General features: G+C 31.7%; 2 protein-coding genes across 4 annotated transcripts; one reads left to right on the forward strand and one right to left on the reverse strand.

Annotated features, from left to right (window-relative positions):
• Positions 4369-10227, forward strand: LOC109336295. 2 transcript variants are annotated; one of them, XM_019572809.1, is made up of 9 exons: positions 4369-4496; positions 4701-4783; positions 4929-6139; positions 6520-6638; positions 7649-8197; positions 8421-8733; positions 9225-9390; positions 9592-9694; positions 9868-9985. In XM_019572809.1, exons 3-9 carry the CDS (start codon positions 4991-4993, stop codon positions 9983-9985), a joined length of 2517 nt encoding a protein of 838 aa, XP_019428354.1. In that variant the 5' UTR covers positions 4369-4496; positions 4701-4783; positions 4929-4990. The 2 variants fall into 2 exon arrangements, with proteins under 2 accessions (XP_019428354.1, XP_019428352.1); XM_019572807.1 differs by having other exon boundaries at positions 4701-6139; positions 9868-10227.
• On the reverse strand, positions 11328-20206 carry LOC109335146 (interaptin-like). 2 transcript variants are annotated; one of them, XM_019571232.1, is made up of 9 exons: positions 20120-20206; positions 18821-18959; positions 17987-18184; positions 17335-17454; positions 16415-16452; positions 15852-16005; positions 11951-14977; positions 11784-11856; positions 11328-11658 (listed from the first exon to the last, which is right to left on the reverse strand). In XM_019571232.1, the coding sequence occupies exons 1-8, from the start codon at positions 20125-20127 to the stop codon at positions 11797-11799; spliced, it is 3744 nt and encodes a 1247-aa protein (XP_019426777.1). In that variant the 5' UTR covers positions 20128-20206; the 3' UTR covers positions 11328-11658; positions 11784-11796. The 2 variants fall into 2 exon arrangements, with proteins under 2 accessions (XP_019426777.1, XP_019426778.1); XM_019571233.1 differs by lacking the exons at positions 17335-17454; positions 17987-18184; positions 18821-18959; positions 20120-20206 and adding an exon at positions 17005-17097 and having other exon boundaries at positions 11330-11658.

Here is a 24602-nt window from a genome sequence, read left to right on the forward strand (position 1 = left end):
TTATATAGTCATGAAGTGCTTTAAATCATACTTTTTTTAACAATATATTATAATTGCAATTATGATCACATTAATTATATATTCTCATATTTATTTTGAAATTACGGTAAACGCAACGCAGTGACCGATTACAACCACTATCTTGAACATTGTTGCAATGTTTTGATATATGAGTTTTTCCATTCCTTTATTTATTTTAACTAAATTTGAACTTTGCTAGTCCTCATTTATTTTATTTTCCTATCCATAAATCCTAGATGCATGAAGATGCGAAAATGACTTGTTTTGTTTTGAGACATAAGAAGACTTTTCTGCCTTTACAAAATTATTATATTATATCATATAAAAAGAAAATTACAATATTCATAGTTAGTGGTATTTAGATCCACACCAATCTATAAAAACCGAAAAGTATTCTAAAAGAGGTGAAACCACATAAAATTGCTTTTATTTGGATAGTGCTGTAATGTTTTTTTTACAATACCGATTGATTGAGTTTTTTATTACAATTTTAGGAACTTGATTCAAACTAAACTGACACTTATTGCATATACACGTAAAATGAAGAGGATTTTAATGCTAAGTCTGAATAGACTTATAATTGGTAATTAATTTAAAAGATCATTTTCTTCATACTTTTTAATAGTTAAAAACATAATTATTTATTAGTTAGCACTTTTTGATGGTTAAAATTTTGTTATTATTGTGCTAAAATAGTGATGCTTGTGCTGTTATCCTGTTGTTTTTACTTTTTCTTGATGTTATTTTAATTTTTAGCATTGATGAATATTATTGATTTTGAAGTAAATGTTTTAACCAGACTTATCAATTACTCAAAGTCTTTCAGTAGTTTTATTGATTTATTTTATATGAACTTAGACACTTTTAAAGTATATTAAACTTATTATATCGGAATAAGCTTGATTTTTATGTGAAATTGATACTTTGAACTAGACTTAATATTTTTAATAAAAAACTCACATCAAATTGGAATGAAACCCTATATAATTTTTAAGATATATATTTTAATGTAAACTAACCAAACCATATAGTATATTGTTTATATTTTCGAATCAAATAATTTTGTTACCAAAAAAATATGTGGACACCGCTTTTCCCAATCGGCTGAACTAAAGAGACCCGTTCATAAATAAAAAAATGACTTCTTTTTTTCTCTTACAAAATTAATGTGGTATAAAAGAGTCTCAAAATTAATCCGAAGTTACCATAATATCGGTCATAGTTATAAGCGAAAATGTCATTTTATCTTTTATTTATAAAGTTTCATATCTATATACTAAAGTATAAAAATTTATATAAAATTATTATGTTATTAGTTATTCATTTGTTTTTTGAAGAGTTAATAATACTAAATTTAAATAGTAAATAATACACTAACAATATATAAGATATAGACATATTTTCTGTTATTTATAACCTTTATTCCTTTGAAAATTGTAGGTCATCATTTTGTTACTCAGCAACATAAACCACAAGGTATTCCCTTTCTACATGTGATTGTGCATAAACAAATAATAACTTATCAGATGGAATTTCTTTTTTACATGACATTGAGACTTTCTGTAACAATTAAAAAAAATATGAACTTAAATTAATTTATTTTCAAGGATAATGCTTCCTAGTAGATATAGTTCAAAGCTAATTCTGAAAATGAAGCTTTCGAAAGTCAAGCTTCACAAAAACAAATTGGGAAAAAAGTAAACACTATTGTTTAATGCATTAACAAGACAAAAGGAAAGATGAACTTTAATTAAATAAAAAACGATAAATATGCATGACCAAGGTAGTATACATTTGTATTTATCAATTTTTAAATAAATTTTGAGTCAAACCATGAGATATTTACGAACTTTAATTAAAAGGTGATTCAAAGACTTGGAAAAAAAAACTAAATTGGTTTGTTTTTTTACATCTAAAATACCTATAGTATAAGTTGATATCACCCTTAATTCCATTCCTAATCTTTCTCGAAAACTCTATTCAAGATTATGAGGGTGTTCGATTTATAATTATTATTTGAGTAAAATAGTTGGTTTTCCAAAACAATAATTTAAGGAGGTTCTAAAGTGTTTGACAACAACCTAAACTACTTTATATGGTTGTTTTTGGTAAATAATAATAATACGAGAAACACCAAAAAATTGAAGTTGGATTTTTGGACAAAGTCTATTTGATAATCAAAATATAATATTTTCCAATATAAATAATCAAAGATATATTTGTATCTATTTATTAATTAAGACATTTACTGGACACCACTAAGTGCTTGATGTTTTCTTATTAATTAATATATTTGGGTTTATGTGTCTCTTTATTTATAGGTGGCATTAGGCATTTATTAACTTTCCAAAATCCTCTTCCACCCTTAAAAATTGATTATTATATGATAATAACAATGTTATTAAGACTAAGCATTGGGATGTTAATTCATGATCTAAACTTAGGAAGAATAAAACTTACAATCACAAATTGCTGGCTTTACACAATTATGGTTGTAAGTAACTTTGATTTAAGCAACTTATTAGTTAATATGAACCAAATTAAGGGAAACCAGTTTTTTCACTTTTGGTTGGCTTATAGGCAATTATGGTTAATCATTTTATGGATAAGCAAACAAGACTTTTGTATTTGGAAAGAGTGAAATGTCCCTACTTCATATATTGCGTATACCCGATGAGGAAGAATCCTCTCCATTAATGAAAAGACAAATATCATATAATAATATATAAAATACAACATGTAATAATATTTATATTCATTTGTTTATTATGAAATTACATTTTTACCATTGAAAATAGAAGTAAAAACAATCACTTATCTTTCCATTGATGGAGAGTATATTTATTCATATCCAACACCAGGAATAACAACTTACAATTAGATTCAATTTTGCATTTAAGATGTTTATGTTAGTTATGTTAACAAATGATATCATATATAACATTGATTAAGGAATCCAAAATGTAAATAAGACATTAATAATAACATATTTTTAACTATTGATTTACATAAAATCATCAATTTCCAAGAAAAATATTATATTTGATTTATAAACCAATTCACTAAGGGCTCTTTCATATTATTTATATATCGTAATATTTATAATATGTCTATGTTAAAATTCATACACAACCAGTACATTCTCCATCTTTAATTTCATTTAAATTACTTTTTTTGAAGAGTTAGTGATTATTAAATATGAGTGATAGATGATGCAATAATAATATATCAAACCCACACCGTCAATACATACATTTTTTTTCTTATTTATATTATTCAGTCCTACATCCTCCCTTTTGTAAAGAATAAAGCTATGGTAAAGAATGTATATAATAATGTAAGAACTTTTTATATTATTATTATTGTATCTTACACTATTTATTTTAAATTACTATAGACTTATAAATGAAATAAATGATAAATGATATATTGATAGTATATAAATTTTTACACTATTAATACTTAGATATTACACTTTTAAAAAATTCATTTTTATCATTTCACGCTTTCTATTCCAAGAACTAAGTTATAGAGCTGGTTCTGATAGTTTGATAACACGAATAACATTTTTGTACATATAAACATTGGATGTTTTGTGGGAACTTTTTCTTTCTAAGGCACACATTTCATCTATTTAGTGAGACAATTTGACTATAGGAGAATATGAACATAAAATTTTACACCACTAAACTAATACTTTAGACAAATACTTTATTGATGATGATTAATCTCTTTAAGACAACTGCATTTTCATAGAGATTTCAGATTAATTTTTTCTAAATTATTACATCCACAAGTTATGCATTTGATATGAAAACATAAAAATATAGATGACTTTGAAAAAGTAAGTTCTTTAATTAACTCATTACATCCAAAAAAATGATCATTGCAATTAAGATTCCTGTTCCAAAAAACATCTAAACATGATAATTAAAATTTCAATATAAAAAACTAAGAGAGAAAACTAACTTTCCTATTTTCTATCATTCTAAACAACTATCTCATTTAATAACTACTTGTTTTGTTGTGTAAATAAAACCACCTCATTTTATATTTTTCCTACAACTTTCATTCCTCTCATTCGTATATTAAACCTTTTAACTAACATGTTTTGTTGTGTGAATAGTTATAGAACCACCTCATTCTTATATTCACTATTTATTTTTCAATAATAATTATTATACTATGTAATTGCAAAATTTAAACTCTAACGGTGAAAATTAAAATATAAAAAATAATTATCGGAAAACACATATTTTTAGCGCTAAGAATAGATTAAGATCACACACTCTCCTCTGTAATAATAATTTATAAATTCTCACACCATACCTTCTTTTCCATCTCTCCTTTTTCTTTCTTTTTCAGCGTTTTCCTTCACAATTTTTCTTACATCTTTCTCTCTTCATTTCTCAATTTTCCTTCATTGTTACCAAATTCTAGGGTTTTTAATTCATCACACAATACTTCCCTCCCAGGTACCAATTATTCTGCATTCAATCTTTCATTTCCCGCCCTAATGCCATCATCCCAATTCCCCTTTTCGCCGTTCCCAATTTTGATTTCATCATTTGGGTTCAGCCTCTGTTTTTAAAAATTTAATTTTTATTTTTTTATTTAGGTGAATTTTTATTAGTTTTGTATGGTAATTTTGATTAATGATGGCTTGTTGAATTTATCAGGTGGCATGTATGGTGGTGGTGGTTTGAATTGTGTTTAATTGGGGAATTCCCTTTTTTGTTGTTTTCACCCAATTTTGTCACAGGTTTGGCTCATAGATTTGGCTTTCCGTTTTTTTCCTTTATGGTTTTTGAGATATTGAAATGGTGATTTAGCAACGGTCTTGTGTTAATTTTAAGCATAAGAATGGTGGTTTGATGTATTTATGCTTGGTGGGTTGGTTGATACAGGGATTAGAGAGGTTGGGTTGGGTTCTATAGTTAGTGGCGAGGAGGGTATATATTCTGCGAGGATGACAGATTTTCAGCCTCTACAGCAGAAGCCTGAACCTGAACCTGCTGAGGCTCGTGCCGGGTATGAGTGTGGGATGGGGGAGTTTATGCGTGGTCAGTTGGATGATTGTATGCCATTTGCTTCATGTAGCTCTTCTCGCGCTCAGGATGATGAGGATGAGGAGGGTGATCAGCTGGTTCGCAGGAGACGGAGGTCTGATCTTGAAGGGGATGATTTGGCAGAGTCATCAGCTGCACGGAGGCGCCATTCACGTATTTTGAGTAGATGGGCTGCCCGGCAGGCACAGGAGATGATTACTACTATTGAGAGGAGGAATCGAGAATCTGAATTGATGGCGCTCGCAGGATTACACACTGTCTCGATGTTGGACTCCTCTTTTCTGAGGGGTTCACAGTCTCCAACTTCTGGACAGGAGGGGAACGTGGAGCGGCCCAGCACTCAAGCATCTTCCATTCTGCAGATGTGGCGTGAATTGGAGGATGAACATTTATTGAATCGGGCACATGAAAGGATGAGGGAAAGGTTGCAGCAGCAAAGAAGTCCCGAGTCTAATACTAATGTGTCAAGTACCATGTCTGACAGTCGAGGCAGTGAGAATCAAAGAAGTTTGGGGGATGCAACTGAAAATGATTATGGTGCTTGGTCACACAATCACATTGGACCACGAAATGCACATGATGATGGTAATGGGTCTACCAGGGAGCAGTCTCCTGATCTTGGCGAAGTTGAGAGGGAGAGAGTTAGACAGATTGTTCGGGGATGGATGGAAAGTGGTATTAGTGATCATTCATCTAATGTGAGTCAGAGAAACAATAACCGTAGAGCAGAGTGGCTTGGAGAAACTGAGCGAGAGAGGGTAAGAATTGTCAGGGAATGGGTGCAAATGAATAGCCAGCAGAGAGGTTCACGTGGGAACCGAAGGGATGTTCAAGTGAGTGATGGTGCTCAAGTTGATCGAGTGCGTGATGTGGTAGCTGATCATGATGATGGCCAGCCCGAGCATGTCCGCCGGGATATGTTGAGGATGCGTGGAAGACAAGCTCTAGTTGATTTGCTTGTGAGGGTAGAAAGGGAAAGACAGAGAGAACTGCAGGGCTTGTTGGAGCATAGAGCTGTTTCTGATTTTGCTCATCGCAACCGCATTCAGGTCTGTTAGTTACCTTACCCTATTAGAATTCCCTTGAAATTTATGGTTCTCTTTGTCATGCTGTCTTCATTTAATTCATGATGATTTTGGATTTACTCTAAATTCATAAGGACCGAAGTGAGTATTCACTCTTCAAACCGGAAGCATTTTTTTCTTCTTCTTTGTCATTGTCACATTAAAGCAGTTTTTTCTTGTTTCAATCTGATTTTATTACCCAAATCCTTTTCTTCTTTTATTACTTTTCCTCTAGAAACTTAATGAATCATGTGACTACAAGATCTTTATGTGGATAACACTTGCTTATTTTATACATTTTTCATAAAGTATATCCATATCCTGTGCTGTCTTAAATTGACTATTTACACAAAATTACTTTTCAGTCATTGCTCAGAGGTAGATTCCTCCGAAATGAAAGACCTGTTGAAGATGAGAGGCCTCCTTCTGTGGCTGCTAGCGAATTAGTTCAGTTAAGACAACAGCACACAGTCTCTGGTTTAAGGTATGCAATTTACTCAGTGTTCTTTTCACTCTCTTCATTATTCGCTCTAATTTATATCTCCTTTATGTTTTGTAATTTAAGCTGATATATTATAGAAAAATTGGATTTTATCTCTTTGGCATCACCAAGATACACAAGAAAATTGCCATAAGTCTTATCCTTTTAGTTAAGTAAGATTGAATTTTCTCGCTAAACCCATGTTGGAGGGTGCCTCTTCTTATTGCCATAAGGCTACACCAAGGGTCAACATTGAGCCCATACTTGTTTACATTGGTCTTGGATGTGCTTACTGAGCATATCCAAGAATCGTTGCCATAATGCATGCTTTTTGCGGATGATATTGTCCTAGTTGGAGGCTCTAGACAAATATTAAATGAGAAGCTAGAAATGTGGAGACAAACTTTGGATAAACTTTATTGTAGAAAGTTGAAGTAGCTCTTATTGTAGAAAATATGGTAGAATTGTGCCTCAGGTGATTTGGACATGTTTGGAGGATACCTTTAGAAGCTACGGTAAGAAAAGTAGACCAAATGGAACTTTGTCCAATCTCTAGAGGAAGATGAATGCCAAGAAAAACCATAGGTGAACGATTAAGAAAAAAATAGAGATCAATGCTTTGTGAATGAACATGATTTATGATAGAGTATTATGACATCATTTGATCTATGTAGCTGACCCCACCTAATGAGATCAAGGTTTGATTGTTGTTGTAATTTATTATTCATCATAGTCATTTTCCTTTATTATTAGCACTTTGGCTTTTGCTCATAAATTTCTTCCTCTGCAACTCAACAACACACAATGTTCTACCTGTTCAGTGACAAACTGACTTGTTCTTTTGCTTTTGTTCTTTCTCTTTAGAAAAAATATATTTTAAACTTTTAGATATTCATATATGCCTATAATATGAGTTTATGATATTGCATCTATTCAAATATGAAATGTCAACTATTATTGTTGATTATAACCTGTTATAATGCATTTCTTGACAACTCTATGGTGAAATTCAGGGAGGGGTTTCGCTCAAGATTAGAAACTAACAGTAACGTTAGTGAATCAAGAAGTGATGAGAACCAAGGAAACAATCTGGTAGATGCCCAACAAGAAGATTATGAACACGAGCAGATTAGAAGCCTTGAAACTGATGTGAGTCAGCTGCCTAATCAAACAGGAGCTTTGGAGAACAGCACAAATGAGAATATTAGCTGGCATGAAGCTAGTAATGATGGAGGGAATTGGCAGGAACAAATTGCTGAAGATGGCAGAGGAAACTGGCAGCAGAGAACTTATGGTCCATTCAATCAGTTAAGAGATGGAAGTGCAGTCAGTGATTGGCCACAGGATACTCCCAGAAATTTAGCTAGGGAAGAGTCTCATCCACAAGAGGCTCAAAGAATTTGGCATGAGGATAGCACAAGGGAAACTGTTGGTAATTGGTCTGAAGTACCTCCTGGAGCTTCAAGGAATCATCGTGGCGTTCCTGTTAGAAGAATCAATAGATTTCACCCCCCTGATGATGATAATGTGTACAGCATGGAGCTTAGAGAACTTCTGAGCAGGTAAGGGATCTTTTGCCTCACAGAACGCTTATGGCCAGTTTGGATTACATTTTATCCCAATACTAACTGGTGTTGGTGAAAAGGAAATAAAAGGAGCTTTGCATATAAGTGTTTTCTTCTTTGCATGTGGTTGTTTTATGGTTTTGTACTTAATTTATTGGCTTTCCTTTCTTCTAGGCATCAAGGCTTATGTTAATTATGGTTTTTTACATTTTTGTTTCAGGAGAAGTGTTTCTAACCTTCTTCGTAGTGGCTTCCGAGAAAGTTTGGACCAACTAATACAGTCATATGTGGAAAGGCAAAGTCATGCACCAATTAACTGGGATTTGCACAGAAACTTGCCAACACCAACTCTTGCCTCACCTGAACTGGACTCTGGTCAGCAAGGTGTTGAACGTAATGAGGGTCAGCGTGAAGCCATTAACAGACCTTCACTGGTTATGCCTTCACCACCTGTACCTCCACCACAACCACTGTGGCACCAGGATTTGCATCAAACTGGATGGCCTCGCCATAGTGTGCATCGTTCTGAAATGGTAAGCATATGCTAAATGCCTTGTGTATCTATTTTAGTTGTTCCCGTGATATAGCATTTTAATCCTTCACAAAAAAAATTGCCTTTTGAGTTTCATGTAGGATTTAGTATGTTGCTTCTTTCCACCATTCATTTACAAGCATTCAGTTTTAGGCTTCTGCAAAAATCATCCATAGTTACAACCCGACGTGCCTACTGTGATCCAATTCTTTCCATCATATTGAATCTAGACAGCTATCATATTTGGTGTTGATTACTATTTACTTCCATGCTAAACAATTGTGTATATATTTCACATTATTTTCTTGTTGCTACATTTTGCATAAAATGAGAAATTCCAAGTAGCTTTGAATCTCTAACTACTCTATCATTAGGGATCTATGTATCCAGTTCCCACTTATATCAGTTATATGTATCCTCATATGGGGTCATACTATATTTTTATTGAAATTCTTTGCTAAAGTAGTGCTTTTGGATGCTGGTTTGGAGCAGGAATGGGAGATGATGAATGATTTACGATCTGACATGGCAAGACTTCAGCAAGGCATGAATCACATGCAGAGGATGTTGGAGGCCTGCATGGATATGCAGCTGGAGTTGCAGCGCTCTGTCAGACAGGAAGTCTCTGCAGCTTTAAACCGCTCAGCTGGTGAAAATGGTTGGTGATATTTTTCACTCTTTCGTCTCAATATAGTCATTTGTCATGTATGTGTCTTATGCTCTGTAGGGAGGAATGGATTCCTTCTATGATAGTTCAGATGTTCATATTTCATATATTTAAATGCCTGTTAAGTATTTTTGTTTTATCTTCCTGTCATCTTCGGTTTTTCGTATTATATAATATCACTTTATATTGTAGGATTGGGTGCTGAGACATCTGATGATGGGTCTAAATGGGGGCATGTGAAAAAAGGAACTTGCTGTGTTTGTTGTGATAGCCATATTGACTCACTTTTGTACAGGTATTTGTACATTATGCACTGTACATAACATTATTTGTGGCGATGAATAAATCACAACCCTCCATTTTATGCAGGGGTCTGTAATTTACTCATATTTATCTTCTCATTTATAATTTCTTCTCAACAATGGTTTTATCCCTTGATTTGTTTCTTCAAATTGCAATTTCTTGCAGATGTGGGCATATGTGCACTTGTTCAAAATGCGCCAATGAGTTAGTTCGTGGTGGAGGTAAGTGTCCTTTATGCCGAGCACCCATTGTTGAGGTGGTCCGAGCATATTCCATACTGTAAAAAGGAAGTCAAAAGGGCATGGAAAAGAAGAAAATTAGAAAAAGATATAGTTGTAAGATCTGGGAGTTAATCTCAGTTCTTGAAGTCCCAAGGTTCTTATTTATATAATGTTTCAGTAGTTGCCTTTGTTCTTCTGATTATATATGAATACCTTCATGATCTGTATGACTGGATTAACAAATGGAGCTGTTGATTCATCATTCTTGGGTATATAAATAATTGGCCTAATTTCTTTTTCTAAATCTTTTCTGTGGGTCTAAATACAATAATTTTATTTTTCCTGGTAATTCTGAGGTTGTATCTATAGTAGTTAAATAGATAACTCCGATAAAATGAATTGGTCACATTTTTCACATAATATTTGGCTCAAATAATCACAAATATAAACTATTCAAAAGGTGTAATGATATGAAAATTTCTTAATAATCTTACAAGCTTCTTTGTCAGTGGAACTACATCCAAATGATTTATATAGCCTAAAAAAAACTAGTGTAAAATAACATATGAAACTTGTAGAAGTCCAAATATTATTGGTATTTTGTTCCCCCAGCAAAGTAGATATTTTTGTTCATTTACATTGTTAAGATACGTTGATCTTGTTTGAAATCTAGTTTACTCTACCTGGCTGTTTGTTCAAATTGATTACCACAATCAGTTTTAGTTTAAGCTTAATATTCATCTACTTCTGCTTAAAGTTTGTAGTAATTTAACTTCTTTCAAATACAAAATTCATAGAATAAGTACCAAAAGAAACAGAATGACAGAGTAAAAGAAAATTGTGGACGAAATAAACATAATTTCTATCTTTGACTTCTCTCTCACTCCATATTTTTTTACTCTCCATTCTTTCTCTTTTCTCAACCAAAGAGGATAAATTTCATATTTCTCTTTAACTTCTCTCTCACTCTTTTCTATCAAAAGGAGTTTAGGAGAGACAAATGATTTTATAACATCTCAAACAATTCCAGTATAAGTTTGGCACTGATTATTCTGCTAGGAATATTAGTATCCAGATAGGGTTATAAGTATGAAAGATGTTTAAAAAAATGTTGGCTCATTGTATGAGACTTTCATCTACTTGGATCTGAAAAGGGTAAATGTATGTACATAACACCTTCGTGAGCGAATATGTTGTTTTCATGATATAAACCCGTGACAACCTTACCATCGAGTGTAAAAGATGTTTAGAAAAATAAAAAGAGTATGAAAGAGATTGCTTTGTAGGTCTGCAGGGTGGCTAGTGGTGTCTAGATGATAGACTAGTCTGTTTATATTGCCCCCAACAGAATCCGTGAATCAAGAGTTGAGATGTGCGAGACATTATGATGAGGAAGATTGTTAACATCTCTTGCCTGTAATTGCTTGAAATGCAAAATATGAGCAAAGGAAAAAAATTAGATGCAAAATCACACCAACATATGAACATGGAACAGCAAGATCATAAAGTAAATTAGTCTGCTATAAAAATACATTAATCCAGAGTCAAAAAGGACTAGTATCTTTCAAAATCAGAATAGTTGACATTTTTAACTACCCACTTGGTGAATTGGTACAAGTAATGTCATTTCCTCTTAGTGCATCCACATTTATTTCTCAAGAAGTTCGATCTCTGATGAGAAATCAGGTTCTATGACTTGAAAATTCCCAGAGTCGTTGTAGTCTTTGAGATTAACCTAGAGAACACATCAAGTTCAAGAAAAGCATAAATGAGCCACATTCCTATTGTAGTCTTTACATTAGAACAAAGTCAACAAACAATGAACACAGAATTCGTTAGCAGTGTAAAAAGTAGTTATACCAGCTCAGGATGACTACTGCTGCAACAATGGTGGCCCCTCACTTGATTTGATACTGCAGCAATTTTCCTCTATCTGCAAGTGGAAGCAAAAGTTCTGAACCCCTTTATCTTTTGGTTTAAATTTGTATGGATCGACAGAAGTTTAAGGATTAGTCACTTGTACATACCTGTAAGAGCTTCAAATCACCTTGAGCAATAGTAGAAGTACTTGAATCTTTGGTATTATGTTGGTGATGTTTTACCTCTTCCTTTTGATTCAGCTTTTGTTCAATAGCTCCAATCTGGTACTCCTCATTCTCTGCTTGAAGAAAAGCTATCTTCCTATGCAGCTCAGCATTTGTTTTCTTCATTTGGGCAAGGTCATACCTTAGCTGAACATTATTGTGACAAGAGGCTTCTTTCGTGGTTAAATCCCATTCGAGTTGCACAATTTTTTCCTCAAGCTCAACTTTACTAAGCCTGCAGTCCTTCAACTCTGATGTAACTTTCTCAATGCTTGATATTTTTCGAACAGTAGATAATTTCTCAGCCTTCAGTCCTTCATGCTCTAGAGATAGCATCTGATATGAAGCTTCCATTTTTCTGCATTCAAGTTCTGCTTCATTTAGTGATCTGTTAAGGACAAAAATTTCATCTCGAAGCATTTCTGTTTTCTTAGTTTGAACTTCAAGTATTGAATTTTCTTCTGTTGCTTGCAGCCTCTCAAGTTCAGAGGTTTTCAGCTCCACCTCGAGACTTCTAACAGTGCTCTTAAGTTTCTCTTCATTTGATTTGACATTTTCCAACAACACGACTACCTTTTCATGATTAACCATAAGAGTTTCATGGTTAGCCATTGTTGAAGCAAGCTCTAGAGTATAATTTTGCACCTTTGCTTCATATTCCGCTTGAAGATTTTCAAACTTGTTTACATATAGGTTTATTTTCTCCTCCTTTTCTTGCAGAGAAGCTTGAAGCATAGCTTTGTCTGCAGAAAAATCGAACTCCAAGTGTGCAATACTGGATGCTAACTTTTCATTTTGCCTATTGCTTTGCTGAACAAGTTGATCCAAGATTGCATGCATGGTTTTTTCTTTCAAAGCAATTTCGTCCAGTATTGAAGTAAATTTGTGTTGCAAGTCATCAACCTGTTTTGAACATTGGTGGTACAACTCCAAGTTTTGCATTCTTAACTCACCATTTGCAGTCTCATGAGTTTCAAATTCTACAATCAATTTTTCATTTCTAGCTTGTAAATTCAAGTTGTTCACTTTCAGAAAACTGCACTCCTCTTGAGCTTCTAACCATTTTTTCTGCATGCTTTCATTTTGATTTTCTAATCTCCTGATCCCAGCCTGGAGATTTCTGACAACAGCTTCAGAACTCTCCAGCGCCAAGCGAGTTGAATCCTTTTCTTGATTCAAACATTTCATTTCAGCTTCCAACCCAAATATCTGTTCTGATAACTGAATATTTTCTGCTTCTAGTTCAAGCAAAGCCTCTTTTGATTGCAAATAAGCAACTTGAGTTTTCGGTTCAAATTTGGTTGCCTCTTCAGATTCAACTTGTTGATTTTTTATCAGAGATGTAAGCTCAGATGCCAATTGATCATATAGATTTCTCAATTCCTGACTAGAAAAGCAGAATATATTTTCCTTTAAATTGCAGTCTGTCACTTCATCATCATCTCTGATTCTTTTCCTGACTAACTCATTATGATAATTAATCTCATACTCAAAGGCAGTAGTGGCCTTTGATTTAACCAACTTTTTTAACATGATAATGGCGTACAGGATTGCCACGGTCAATTCTTTTAAATCGATTTCACCTTCATCTTTCGAATGCTCTGATTTATTGATGAATTCTTTTTGACGAAGAAGAGAATCTTGACCCTTCAGGCTTTCTAATGAAAGCTGAAGCTGCTTATATAACTCAAGGAACACTTGAGTCATGTTGATAGCATTATCAGAGTCCAGCAGCGGAAGGTTAGAAGAAAAAGAACGAGACAATATAACTTCCTTTCTAGATTCTCCATGTTTCTCACAGAATTCAGCTTCAAGGTCTTGGACCCTTTGTGTTGAAGCTGTGATTTCATTGCTAAAAGCATGAACACCATCAGATAACTTCTTTTCTAAGTCAATGATCTCTTTCTCGTTCTCGAACAGCCTATTCCTCCATTTTGCCTCATTTTCTTCTAAAGTTTGAGCCATAGACCCTCTTCCACTTTGCAATTCTTGATCTTTCTCCATCAGAGTTTTCTCCAGAAACTTGATGGTACTTTCCATGTTTTTTTGTTTCTCCTGCATAAGTTCAATCCCTTCATGCAAGCATCTCATTGCATATTCATTAGTACACATATTAACATCTGACTTAGAAATCTCCTTACCCATTTTATCTGGTAAAAACTCCTCACTGAAACTAAACTCTTCCTCACTACTGTTTTCAGCCTCTTGAAACAGGGAACTAGTGACTGATAGATCAGCAATCTCCATTTTCTGCTTTTCTATCGTATTTTCTAATCTCCGGAGAATGAAAACAAGATCAATGTATGACTCCTGTGTTTTCTTAAGCTTCACTTCCAAGTCAGTATTAAGTCCTTTCTGATACTTTATCTCATCTTTCAACTCCTTTACGATATTGTCCATCTCTTCTATCTGAAGCTTCAGATTTTTGCTGTCATTTTCTTTCACCATAGCGGTTAGTCTTTCAATTTCTTCCTTCAAGCCAGCATTTTCTTCACGTGACACCGATAACTCCTTTTCAAGATCCTTTTTATTCTTTGACTTGGTGCTTAAGTCCTTTTGATATCTTTCTACATCAATCATCAGCTTCCTGTAATTTTCTTCCCATGTCATTGCTTCACCATGAAGTAATTCAATCGTAACTTGTGCCGCATTGAGAAGATCTTTAGATGAACCAACACTCCTTGTCAAAGTTGTGTCACTGGCATTTGATACTTTGTCAAAGTCTTCCATTTTATCTTGAAGCCGTGTCCCTACACTTGAGGTTGCCGAAGTAGGGGATGAATGCATTGATCTCGGGGAATCATACGGTGGATTGAGGCCATTCTTAGAGTAAGTTGAATCTTGTCTGTCATTCATGTTCTTCAATCCGCCGACATTACTTTGTTGAGGAAACTTCTCATTCCAAAAGGAAAAGGAACTCTCCAAAGCGTCGAAGTCATCCTCTAAACATTTTGCCAATGGACTTCTTCTCTGCAGCATCAGAAGATGATTTTATTGTCTTGAAAGAAAGCCAAATATTTTGAACTAAGACAAAAAAAAATACAAAACTGCTTAAACTGTAGTAAAAGAATCTGAGTAGGTGTGTACTCAATATGGACTATTCAAAAGAATGTTATAAGATCAGACAGGGACAGATCCATTATCACAGGAAGGGTGCAAAGTTGATGTTATTATAGTGTTCGTATAAGTAAATGATCATGTTCAACTATGCCGAGTGCGAGTCTAAGATAGATTGAACAACACAATAGTATAAACTATTCGCGAATTATCTGAACACATTCATGTAAAAAGGAAGAAAATATACAAAGCACCGGGTCAATGCTTGCCCTCCCCTCCATTCGTCCCGGACCATGGTGTTATCGAATGGCTGGCATGTGGTGAGGTGAGTGTAAGTTTGTAGGTTTGCTTTATTCAGTTAACAACATATAGTTCTTGTATGAATAACCACAACACACTGCCAGTAATTCAGAAAATGGTTTGGAAGCTAGTTATTTTAAGGGGAAAGAGAAGCAAATGAAAATGAAGATACTATGGAATTTGTTGAATTAGAGCAAATGATTTGGAAGCTAGTTATCTTAATTAAGTAGGAAGACAAATTGGGAAATAACTCCTAGAGAGATCTTTAAAAAGTTGTAGCTAAAATATTCTAGCATACATAAAAAATTTCATGAGATAGTTTTTCTTTAGGATTGAAGCAATTGAAATTATTTTACTATGGTCACTGAAATGATAGAGCTACGAATTCCAAAATATAAAACTCATCATGTACAATTGGTTAATTGAAGCATACACATACATAGGGCTGATTACATAAAAGTTAGCTAAAAAGTTTTCATAATCTTACCTTAGTGCTATGTTGATATGTTTTGTCTAATAGGCCATGGTGAGAAAATCCCTTGCTCCTGCTGAATGTATTATCAGATAAATCTGATGCATAGTCTAGCTCATCACAGCCAACACTCTTTTCCTCCATACGTGAATCCTTCTTGTGATCACCCCTTTAAGAATTAGTGCATTAAGTTACAGAGTTTAATAATCGTGTACTGAAAGTTTTTTAAATTGTCAACTCTATCATTTACCATTCATGCCTATGACTTTTACCACAATAACAACCAAACCTTAATCCCTTAGGTGGGTCGGTTACATGGATTAAAAGATGTCTGTTTTATTATAAATCATATTCATCGACAAAACATTGATATGTAAGTCTCTCTTAATTTTTCAGCCTATGATTTTTCTTGACATCCCTATTTCTCTAGAAATTAGACTAACACGTATGTTTTTTACTTAAAGATCAATAATGGTAAACACGTTAATAATGAATGATATGCCCACATTGCAACAAACAATGCACAAACCCTTTCTCTTAAGTTTAAACAAAACAAAGTTATTTCATAAACAGCTGACCTTTGTTTTCTTCTTGTTGTCAAGCACTGAATTTTAACCTGAAAATTAGTCAAAAGGAAACAAGGCTAAATTCTGAAATGTTCTGTCATTTTGGATCAGAGGAAGTATTTAACACTTCCAAAGAGAAATCAAATTTATAGTCTAATGCAATTCAGTAAATCATTAGTTGGCTATGGTGTGGTGAAAGTGATTGCTCATATCTAATTTTTGGATTTTGCTAACAAGTGACCTAAGTTAACTATTAAGGAAATTAAAAAAGGAAAAAACCTTATCTCAAATTCCAAGATATTAAATGCTTTATTTTCATTTAAAAGATGTTATTTTTGCTTCCTTACCAATTGTCCTTATTAGCACAACCTTTGATATTCTTTATAATGCTTTATATGAGTTAAATCTTCATTTAACACCTCTAAATCTTCTTTTGTTGCTGTTATTCACATTCACCCAAAGAAAGCATATAGTTAGTTAGTTTCCATATTTAATGCAGGCCCATTCTAACATTTTCTAGGCTTTGAGGGAATAAAAATAAGGTCCTCTAATTTAAAAAAGAAACTACTAAACAAAAAATCAATAAAAAGGAGTGCATTTACTTCCAATCTCCAAAACAGGAAAAAATAAAATAATTAGCATTGATCTTCAAATTAGAAGCCCAAAATAAGTTTGCTATGTTCGTGGCCCACACACTTTTAAGTTTTAACAATTAGAATAGCAAAATATGAATAGAAAAGAACAAGGAATAACTTCAGACACTAAAAAAATGGAACATAACTCCTATGTCCGGGCCAAATTTAATGTTAAATTGAGGCTTAATATCCCATAACATAATTTAGTCAGTTGAAGATAATTGATATTAAGGGGAACAAAACATTGGGGCAGTAATATTTCATGATGTCACACAACACAAGAAGAAAATGTCTTACTTGTAAGATTGTCCCATGGCAACAATTTTTCAAAGGCAATGATGCAGTGTAAGTTTCTGACTTAATGTAAGTTGATAAATTAATGATAGCCTCTCCCAGGATCCCAAACCTGGCTGATCCCTATAAAATAACAGTGCCATTTCATCATTTCAGGTTGAGTAAGTTAACTTGGAGAATATTAAAGAGTGTGAATACCAACCACCTTTGGTTTCTAAAAAATTTCACTTTATCAATTTAGCTCATGGAAAAGTAAAATAGAAAGAAAAAAATGTATGCACATGTGAGTTTTATATTTTGTTATTGTATTATTTATTATTCATGTTTTATTATCATTGACTCTTAAAAAAAAGTAATACAAATGAAATGAATGATATATAAATATTTATAGTAAAAATGCATAGATATTTCATTTAAATTAAAAACCTAAACTAGTCATAAAAAAAATCGTGAATGTGAATTAAAATAGTCATTGATATGAATTAAAATGTCCCAAAAATTAGTTATAAAAGTACTAAAAATATTAGTGTGACTCACATTTTAGATCTTTAAAATTATTTTGAGTTTTGTAATTTTTCATGGACTAATAAATTTTCAGGACAAAAAAAAGAGAAATGTGAAGTTTTCTTATAAGTAACAAAGTTAAAAGACAAACCATGGCAACAACAAGCTTAAGGAGGCAGCCTTCATTATTTTGTTGAGGAGAATCATTAGAAATCCAAATGGTACTTAACATAGAGTCTTCCCAATGACACTGTCCATTTTGTACCAATGCTTTCTCAGACTTGGCTATGATTTTCCCTGTTTCGATACAAATAACTGAGACAAAAAGTTTATCCCATCCTTTATCTACCTGCAAAACCATAATAATATTAATTATTATTATTTAAAGTACACTGGAATTATTTGGTACTATTTCTCTTAGCCCAAATGTTAATTTTTTTAGAAAACAAAGTGCTGTATAGTGTTATCTAATCCAAGTTCTATTTGTCCTTTTTTCCTCAAATGATACTTCGGATTTGCTTGTCGTGCCTATTTGAAAAGGACATGTGAACTTTTTTTCTATATTATATATAAGACTTACATGCCATATCTATATTAATGAACATTAGTAATTTGTACAACTTTAATGACAAAAATGTGTACCTTAATATCAGCTGAGCTGATTAAGTTACAAGATATAAAAATATGGTTTTTTGGGTTCAAGTATTAGAAAATATGCTCTCTCCTTCTGGTTCCATTCCTATGAAGAGATACTTGTTAGGAAGGACAATCATACACCTCGAAATAAATTATTTTTTTACCCATAAGGTAAGAGATATTATTGGTAGTACAAAAAAAGTATATAGTGAGAAACAAAAGTATAAATCAAAGTGCATGACCTCTCCCTCCTATATAATGATCAAGGAAATGGTGATACCAAAAAACTTAGAAATTAAATAATCATAAAGATGAATATTATTATTAATAGAGAGACTAGGAGAAAAACCTGTAGAGCCTTGAAGTCATATAGCTTGAAATCTAAACTCTCCTGAAATTCATTTCCTCTATGTCTAATCAAATTGTATGTTTTCTTCTTTCCTTTTCTATCCTTATGCTGCTTCTCATTCTCATAATAGGCTTCACCACTGCCACATTATTGAATCATATCATGTCACATAATGTAATTGCTTAAAACAATGAAAAGATTTGATAAGCTTACGAGGTTAAAAATAAAATTATTAGTTGGAGTTGCTTTCAAGGCGTATATTCAATTTTTTTTCTTTAAATAATGATTTTCATCAAAAATGTCTATGTACGAAAAATGAACTAATAATGTCAGTATCTTATCGAGTTGAGTAACAAAATAGTTATAAATATTTGTGGACTAATCATATATATTATATTATATGCAAAATTAGAAGAAAAAAACACTAATGTTATTTTAGTTTAGAAAAAGTAATACATATTTTTTAGAAAAGACAATAACATTTCCACAATAATAAATTAAATATCATTTAAAATATAAGATTGATATGTATTCTTAATCAGCTGCTATTCATGATAAGGGTTGGAGTACTCTAATATACAATTTGGTTAATGTTTATCATTCTACACCATTGAATATTATGAATGATTGTGATAATTATATTTAATCAAAAGAATCAATATCAAAGTTTGATCTAGATTATACATGTTAGACTCTAAAGTGTAGTGCAAATTAGGACAATAGAGGAGTTTTGCCCCTACTGTAATCTTTTTAACTGACATTATTTTAATACTAACTCTTAATTATACATGTACAAATACTGTAACTCATTAATTATACATTCATTATATTTAAGAATTTTGGTGCTCTTGTATAATTAAGATTTTTGCACCTGAAATATATTTTTCAATCTTTAATTTTTAACTCATTATCATTAATCTTCCGAGCACCAGCTAGCTCTCCATTTCTATTGTTTTCTATTAATATTTAATACTAACTCTTAATTATACAACCAGTGTAGATGTAGTTATTATAACTACTCAAACAAAGAAGTTAAACAAAATTCATATTTATATGACAAAAAGGTAGACCGATAGAACTTGGAATAGGCACTACAAAATTCATTTTTTTTTCATCAATTACATTTACGTGAGGTTTGAGTCATTGAATTATTTCAATGTAGTCTCTATACAATTATACTTATAACAATTCATATAAATAAGAAAGAAACATGTCTAACTTTATCTTTTTCCTCGGACAATACCAAGTTATGTGTATATTGTGCATGCATATTTTAGAAATGATGAGAAAACTTTTTACCTTGACATTGCTATCCCACTTCAGTATTTAGTGCAGAAAGAGAAGTGTATATGGTTTCAACACTGATAAGTGCAATGTTGAATGTTGTTACGATGACAATAAATATCTAAACTATGAAAAGAAACAAGAGTCCTATATTTCTCTCAATAGATGGTGCTTGCTAACTATTTCCATATTTTTTATTAAAATATATATTTTAAGAACCCTTTTGTTCTATTAGACCGAAATAACTTTGAGAAGGTACTCTGGAATAATAAGATTTCATGCAGTCTGAGTATATAAATTTATGTACAGTTTGAATAATTGAACCAAGTTGGGAAGAATTTTTTATTATTGATTTCATGCGGCCCAATTATATAAGTTTTGGTCAACTGTGTAATTTTCGTCCTTTTCATTCTTTTGAAAGTTCGAGGGTATCGATTAAAAAATGAATAGTTGCATGTATTATGGTGCGTGATTTAGTTTCTATATTTTATAATTTGGCAAAAAGGACCTTAAACTCTAAAGTAAAGTTTAGGTGAATTGGAGATTTTGATTTTTTTGAACTTTAGGTGAAAACCTTTATTGGAGTATTGATTGTTGCACATCATGCTGATGACCAGGTTTAATTGGGAATACTTCATGTTTATATATGTCTATGTTTCCTCATTGTCTTAGATTATTTGGATAAATTGCACATTTCACATGTAGAAAATAGTAAGCCCTTATAGGCCTAGATGTTTAGTAAGTATTGGCCTAGATGCTTGAATTTGCTAGTAGTAAATGGAAAAATGTGTTGTTTCATAGTGTATATCACCTCATTTATATATATATATACTTATTTTATACTTTCTAATCAATAAAAATAAAATCGTATATGAAAGTAATAGCATTCTGGAAGAGAAGATATGCCCTCATCCTCTTCTTAGTCTTTCATATAAAAACAACTTAGTTGATTATTCCATCGGACATAAATTATGAACTACAAGGTTCAAATTCCCCTAAATAAATTACATTTCTACTCTTTCATATTCTCTTATCCTCTTTCATCATATCCTTGTCATTAAAGCCTCTTATGAATTCCCCCCTTTAAAGAAAAGAAAGTTTAAAATAGCATCAAACATGGGTTGGAGGACTACCAAATACTCATACTCGAGTTTCTATGAAGAAAATAATTTCTTCTCAAACCAAATTTTGGGTTCCAAATAGTTAATCAACTATTAATTTTATTAAACATTTTAAAAACAGTTTTGCTCAACTATTAATTTTATTAAACATTTTAAAAACAGTTTTTCTACGAGGATTAAATTTCTGGAAGCGACATTTGTTGGGAGGATATTTATACACTCCAAAAAATATTAGGTTATTACCAAAAAGTAAAAGAATATATTTGATAACACTAAAAAATTTCATTAAGAACATTGAAGATTTTACCTTTTTCACAAACTCTTTTAAGAGATGTAAAATTGAGATTGTACTTTAAAAGTCAATGTTATAAAATATGAGAAAACATATATACACTAAATGTGTAAGAGTTTTTTATACTATAATTATCATATGCCATTTATTTTTTAATTATTATTAACTTTTAGTTAAAAGTAATACAAATGAATGGTGAATAATATATTAACTATATATAAACTCTATACTATTTATTAGTATATAGAAATTATACTTCCACTATAAAAAAACTCTTATGTATATATATCCTCTAAAATAAAAGTTCAAATAAGCAAATATTCCAATACTTGCGTAATGGAATAGGAGTAACATGGAGGCTAATAACTATGCTCTAAATCGATGTAGAGGCCCCTACTCTGGTTCCCATGTTACCCTTGTCGCTCCAATTATTTTCGACGGTCTTAGTTGGATTATCTTTTCTTTAGGCAATAAAGATTGAAGAGACCCAACAAAACAAAGACAACTCCAACAACAATAATAGAATAGAAAAGTAATGATTTAATCTTTTATCATTAACTTTTCTATCACGTTTCTTGGACGGCTGAGTAAATTCTAGAGTTTGACACTTGGCAGTGGCTACTATTGCTTCCTTTTCTAATTCATTTATCGTACAAATGTTCAATTCCACTAAGAATAAATGTTTTTCTTATGTTTATTGCTGTTAATTATTAGAGTAATATTTATATGTTGTCAATGTAAAGATTTATATATACTTAATATATTATCTCCTATTTACTTGTATTATTTTTTTTGAAAAAATAAATAATAAGTAAATATGAATGATGATGCAATGATAATGTATAAAATTTATACATTGTGTTGATACATACATTATTTTTTCCTCTTAAATATATTGCATGGTGGACATCAATAACTTAGTTGGTTCACTAATATAGGCCATGTTGGATTCTTATATATTATATATGCTTATAAAGGTTGTGAAAATTGTATTGCTTTTTCTGATTCCCATTCAAGGCAAGGAAGAGAGTTTTATACAAGTAACTAATTCTAACAAAGGTATCAACCAAAAAGGTTACTCCCCTCTATCCCACTCTCAACTATACAATCTAATACTGGCTATATCATAACTAACTCTAGTTAAATACAATGAGTATCAATCAAGTGCCTTGATTATTTATAGGTTCCCTTGGATCGATAACTTGATTGTTTATAAAGGTTTTGGTTCAATTTATAATAACAATACTTGTTTGGACAAGCAATCATACACACTAAATATTTAGTTTATTGCCTATAATAAATTATGTATATGGTTTCTTTCTAGCATTGGACTCTCCGGTGTCGGAATGTGAGGGAGAGAAAATATAAATAGTATATAGGTCCTAAAATAATAAAATAATCTACCCCTTACATTTGTTTAATGCCCCATGTTAGAATTTAAATTGAGTACTTTTTAGTACTGGAGGAGCTCATAAGTCATACACCCAATAAGATGAGTGAATAACAGTGGTTGAAAAAATATATTGCTCGTTGGATTATATATGAAAAAACATATTGCTCCTTGGATTATATATAATTTTGCATGATGAATCCTATATCAAATACTTTCTTCTAATCTTGTTCTAACGATGAAGGTTTTGGTTGTTTCCTCTCATTTAGAAAATAAAAAGTACAGACGTGGTTAATAATTGATTATCACAAACTTTAAATCATAAATAGGTGAAATAATGAAACTATAATGTTCTAGAAAGTTCAATAAATAAAATCTCATCATTCCTCCTCTCAATTTTATAACCTTACCACTACCATTATTGCCCAACCTCCACCACTAATTCTTATTGTCATAGTGTATTGCTTGCTTGACCTAAAGACATAATTAAGGTTCCTAACACGAGACATTGTATGTTTTAATGTAGTCAATCATCATCTTGTTTTTTTGAAACAGTCTATAACTAGGTTATCATAAATGATTATTGTTGGACATACGACGAATCATTCTCATGGATGTGAATGGTGTATATAAGATTTGTGTTAAAGAAATTGTTGTATAAACCAGAAAGAAACAGAAAGAATAAGAAGATGAGTGAAAGAAGAGTTTGTATCATTCAAGTAAAGGCAAGAAGCAAAAGAGATTAGTTAGTTGAGTTTTACATTTACAAACTACACTTCTATATATAGTTGCTTCACAATTAACTTCATTGCTATACTTAGAAAGTAAACTAACTAACAAAACTGAATTATGAATTAACAGAAATAATGTAATTTCAGCATTAATAACAGAAAATGAGGAAACTTCCATCATTAGAAGTTTAGGAATAACAGAAAATGAGGAAACATCCAACAATAGAAGTTTGAGTTATTTCAGCCTTGTTAGTTTGTATACTTTCTTAGCATAGAAAGTTAGATAGAGTTAGTTGGAATTTGGAAGTTATAAATACACTTAGGCATTTCAAAGATATATGTCGTTGTAAATGATACTCAATACATTTTCAATACAACTTAGTTCATTTTTCTTCATTATTCTTGATATTACACATTTATCTCAAACGTATCTTCTTTTTCATATTTCCTCTGTTTTCTGCTACTACACTTAGTGTGCATATTTTTTCTCTTTTGTGGACTGTTTGATACATTGTATATGCATAGGAGAATGATTTTGGTTTAACAATTTGTTCATTTATATAACAAGATACACATCTCTTGGTCTCTTTAGATCGTGAAATTAATCCACAACCAAGTCCAATTTGTTCAACATATGACATTGACATGAGTTGTATATATAACATGTTTGCTTATCTATCAATAATTAAAATTGAACTATATATATATAAAGGTGAAATATTCCATACCTTAACTTCAACTAAGATATCCACACCAAGGGACGGTAACGTCATGAGAACAGAGGCCACAAAAAGATTATGTCAAATCATATACGTTTTTGTGACTTGATTAGTAAACATATATATCTTGCTAGATACCACTCAGGTTTTATGATTAAAACAAGATTTTAGCACTACTTTCAACTTTATAGAGGCATATAAGATCACACAATTAAAACAAATCAATTAGATATATATAATATATG

This window comes from Lupinus angustifolius, chromosome LG20 (genome assembly GCF_001865875.1).
Source record: "Lupinus angustifolius cultivar Tanjil chromosome LG20, LupAngTanjil_v1.0, whole genome shotgun sequence".
NCBI lineage: Eukaryota > Viridiplantae > Streptophyta > Magnoliopsida > Fabales > Fabaceae > Lupinus > Lupinus angustifolius.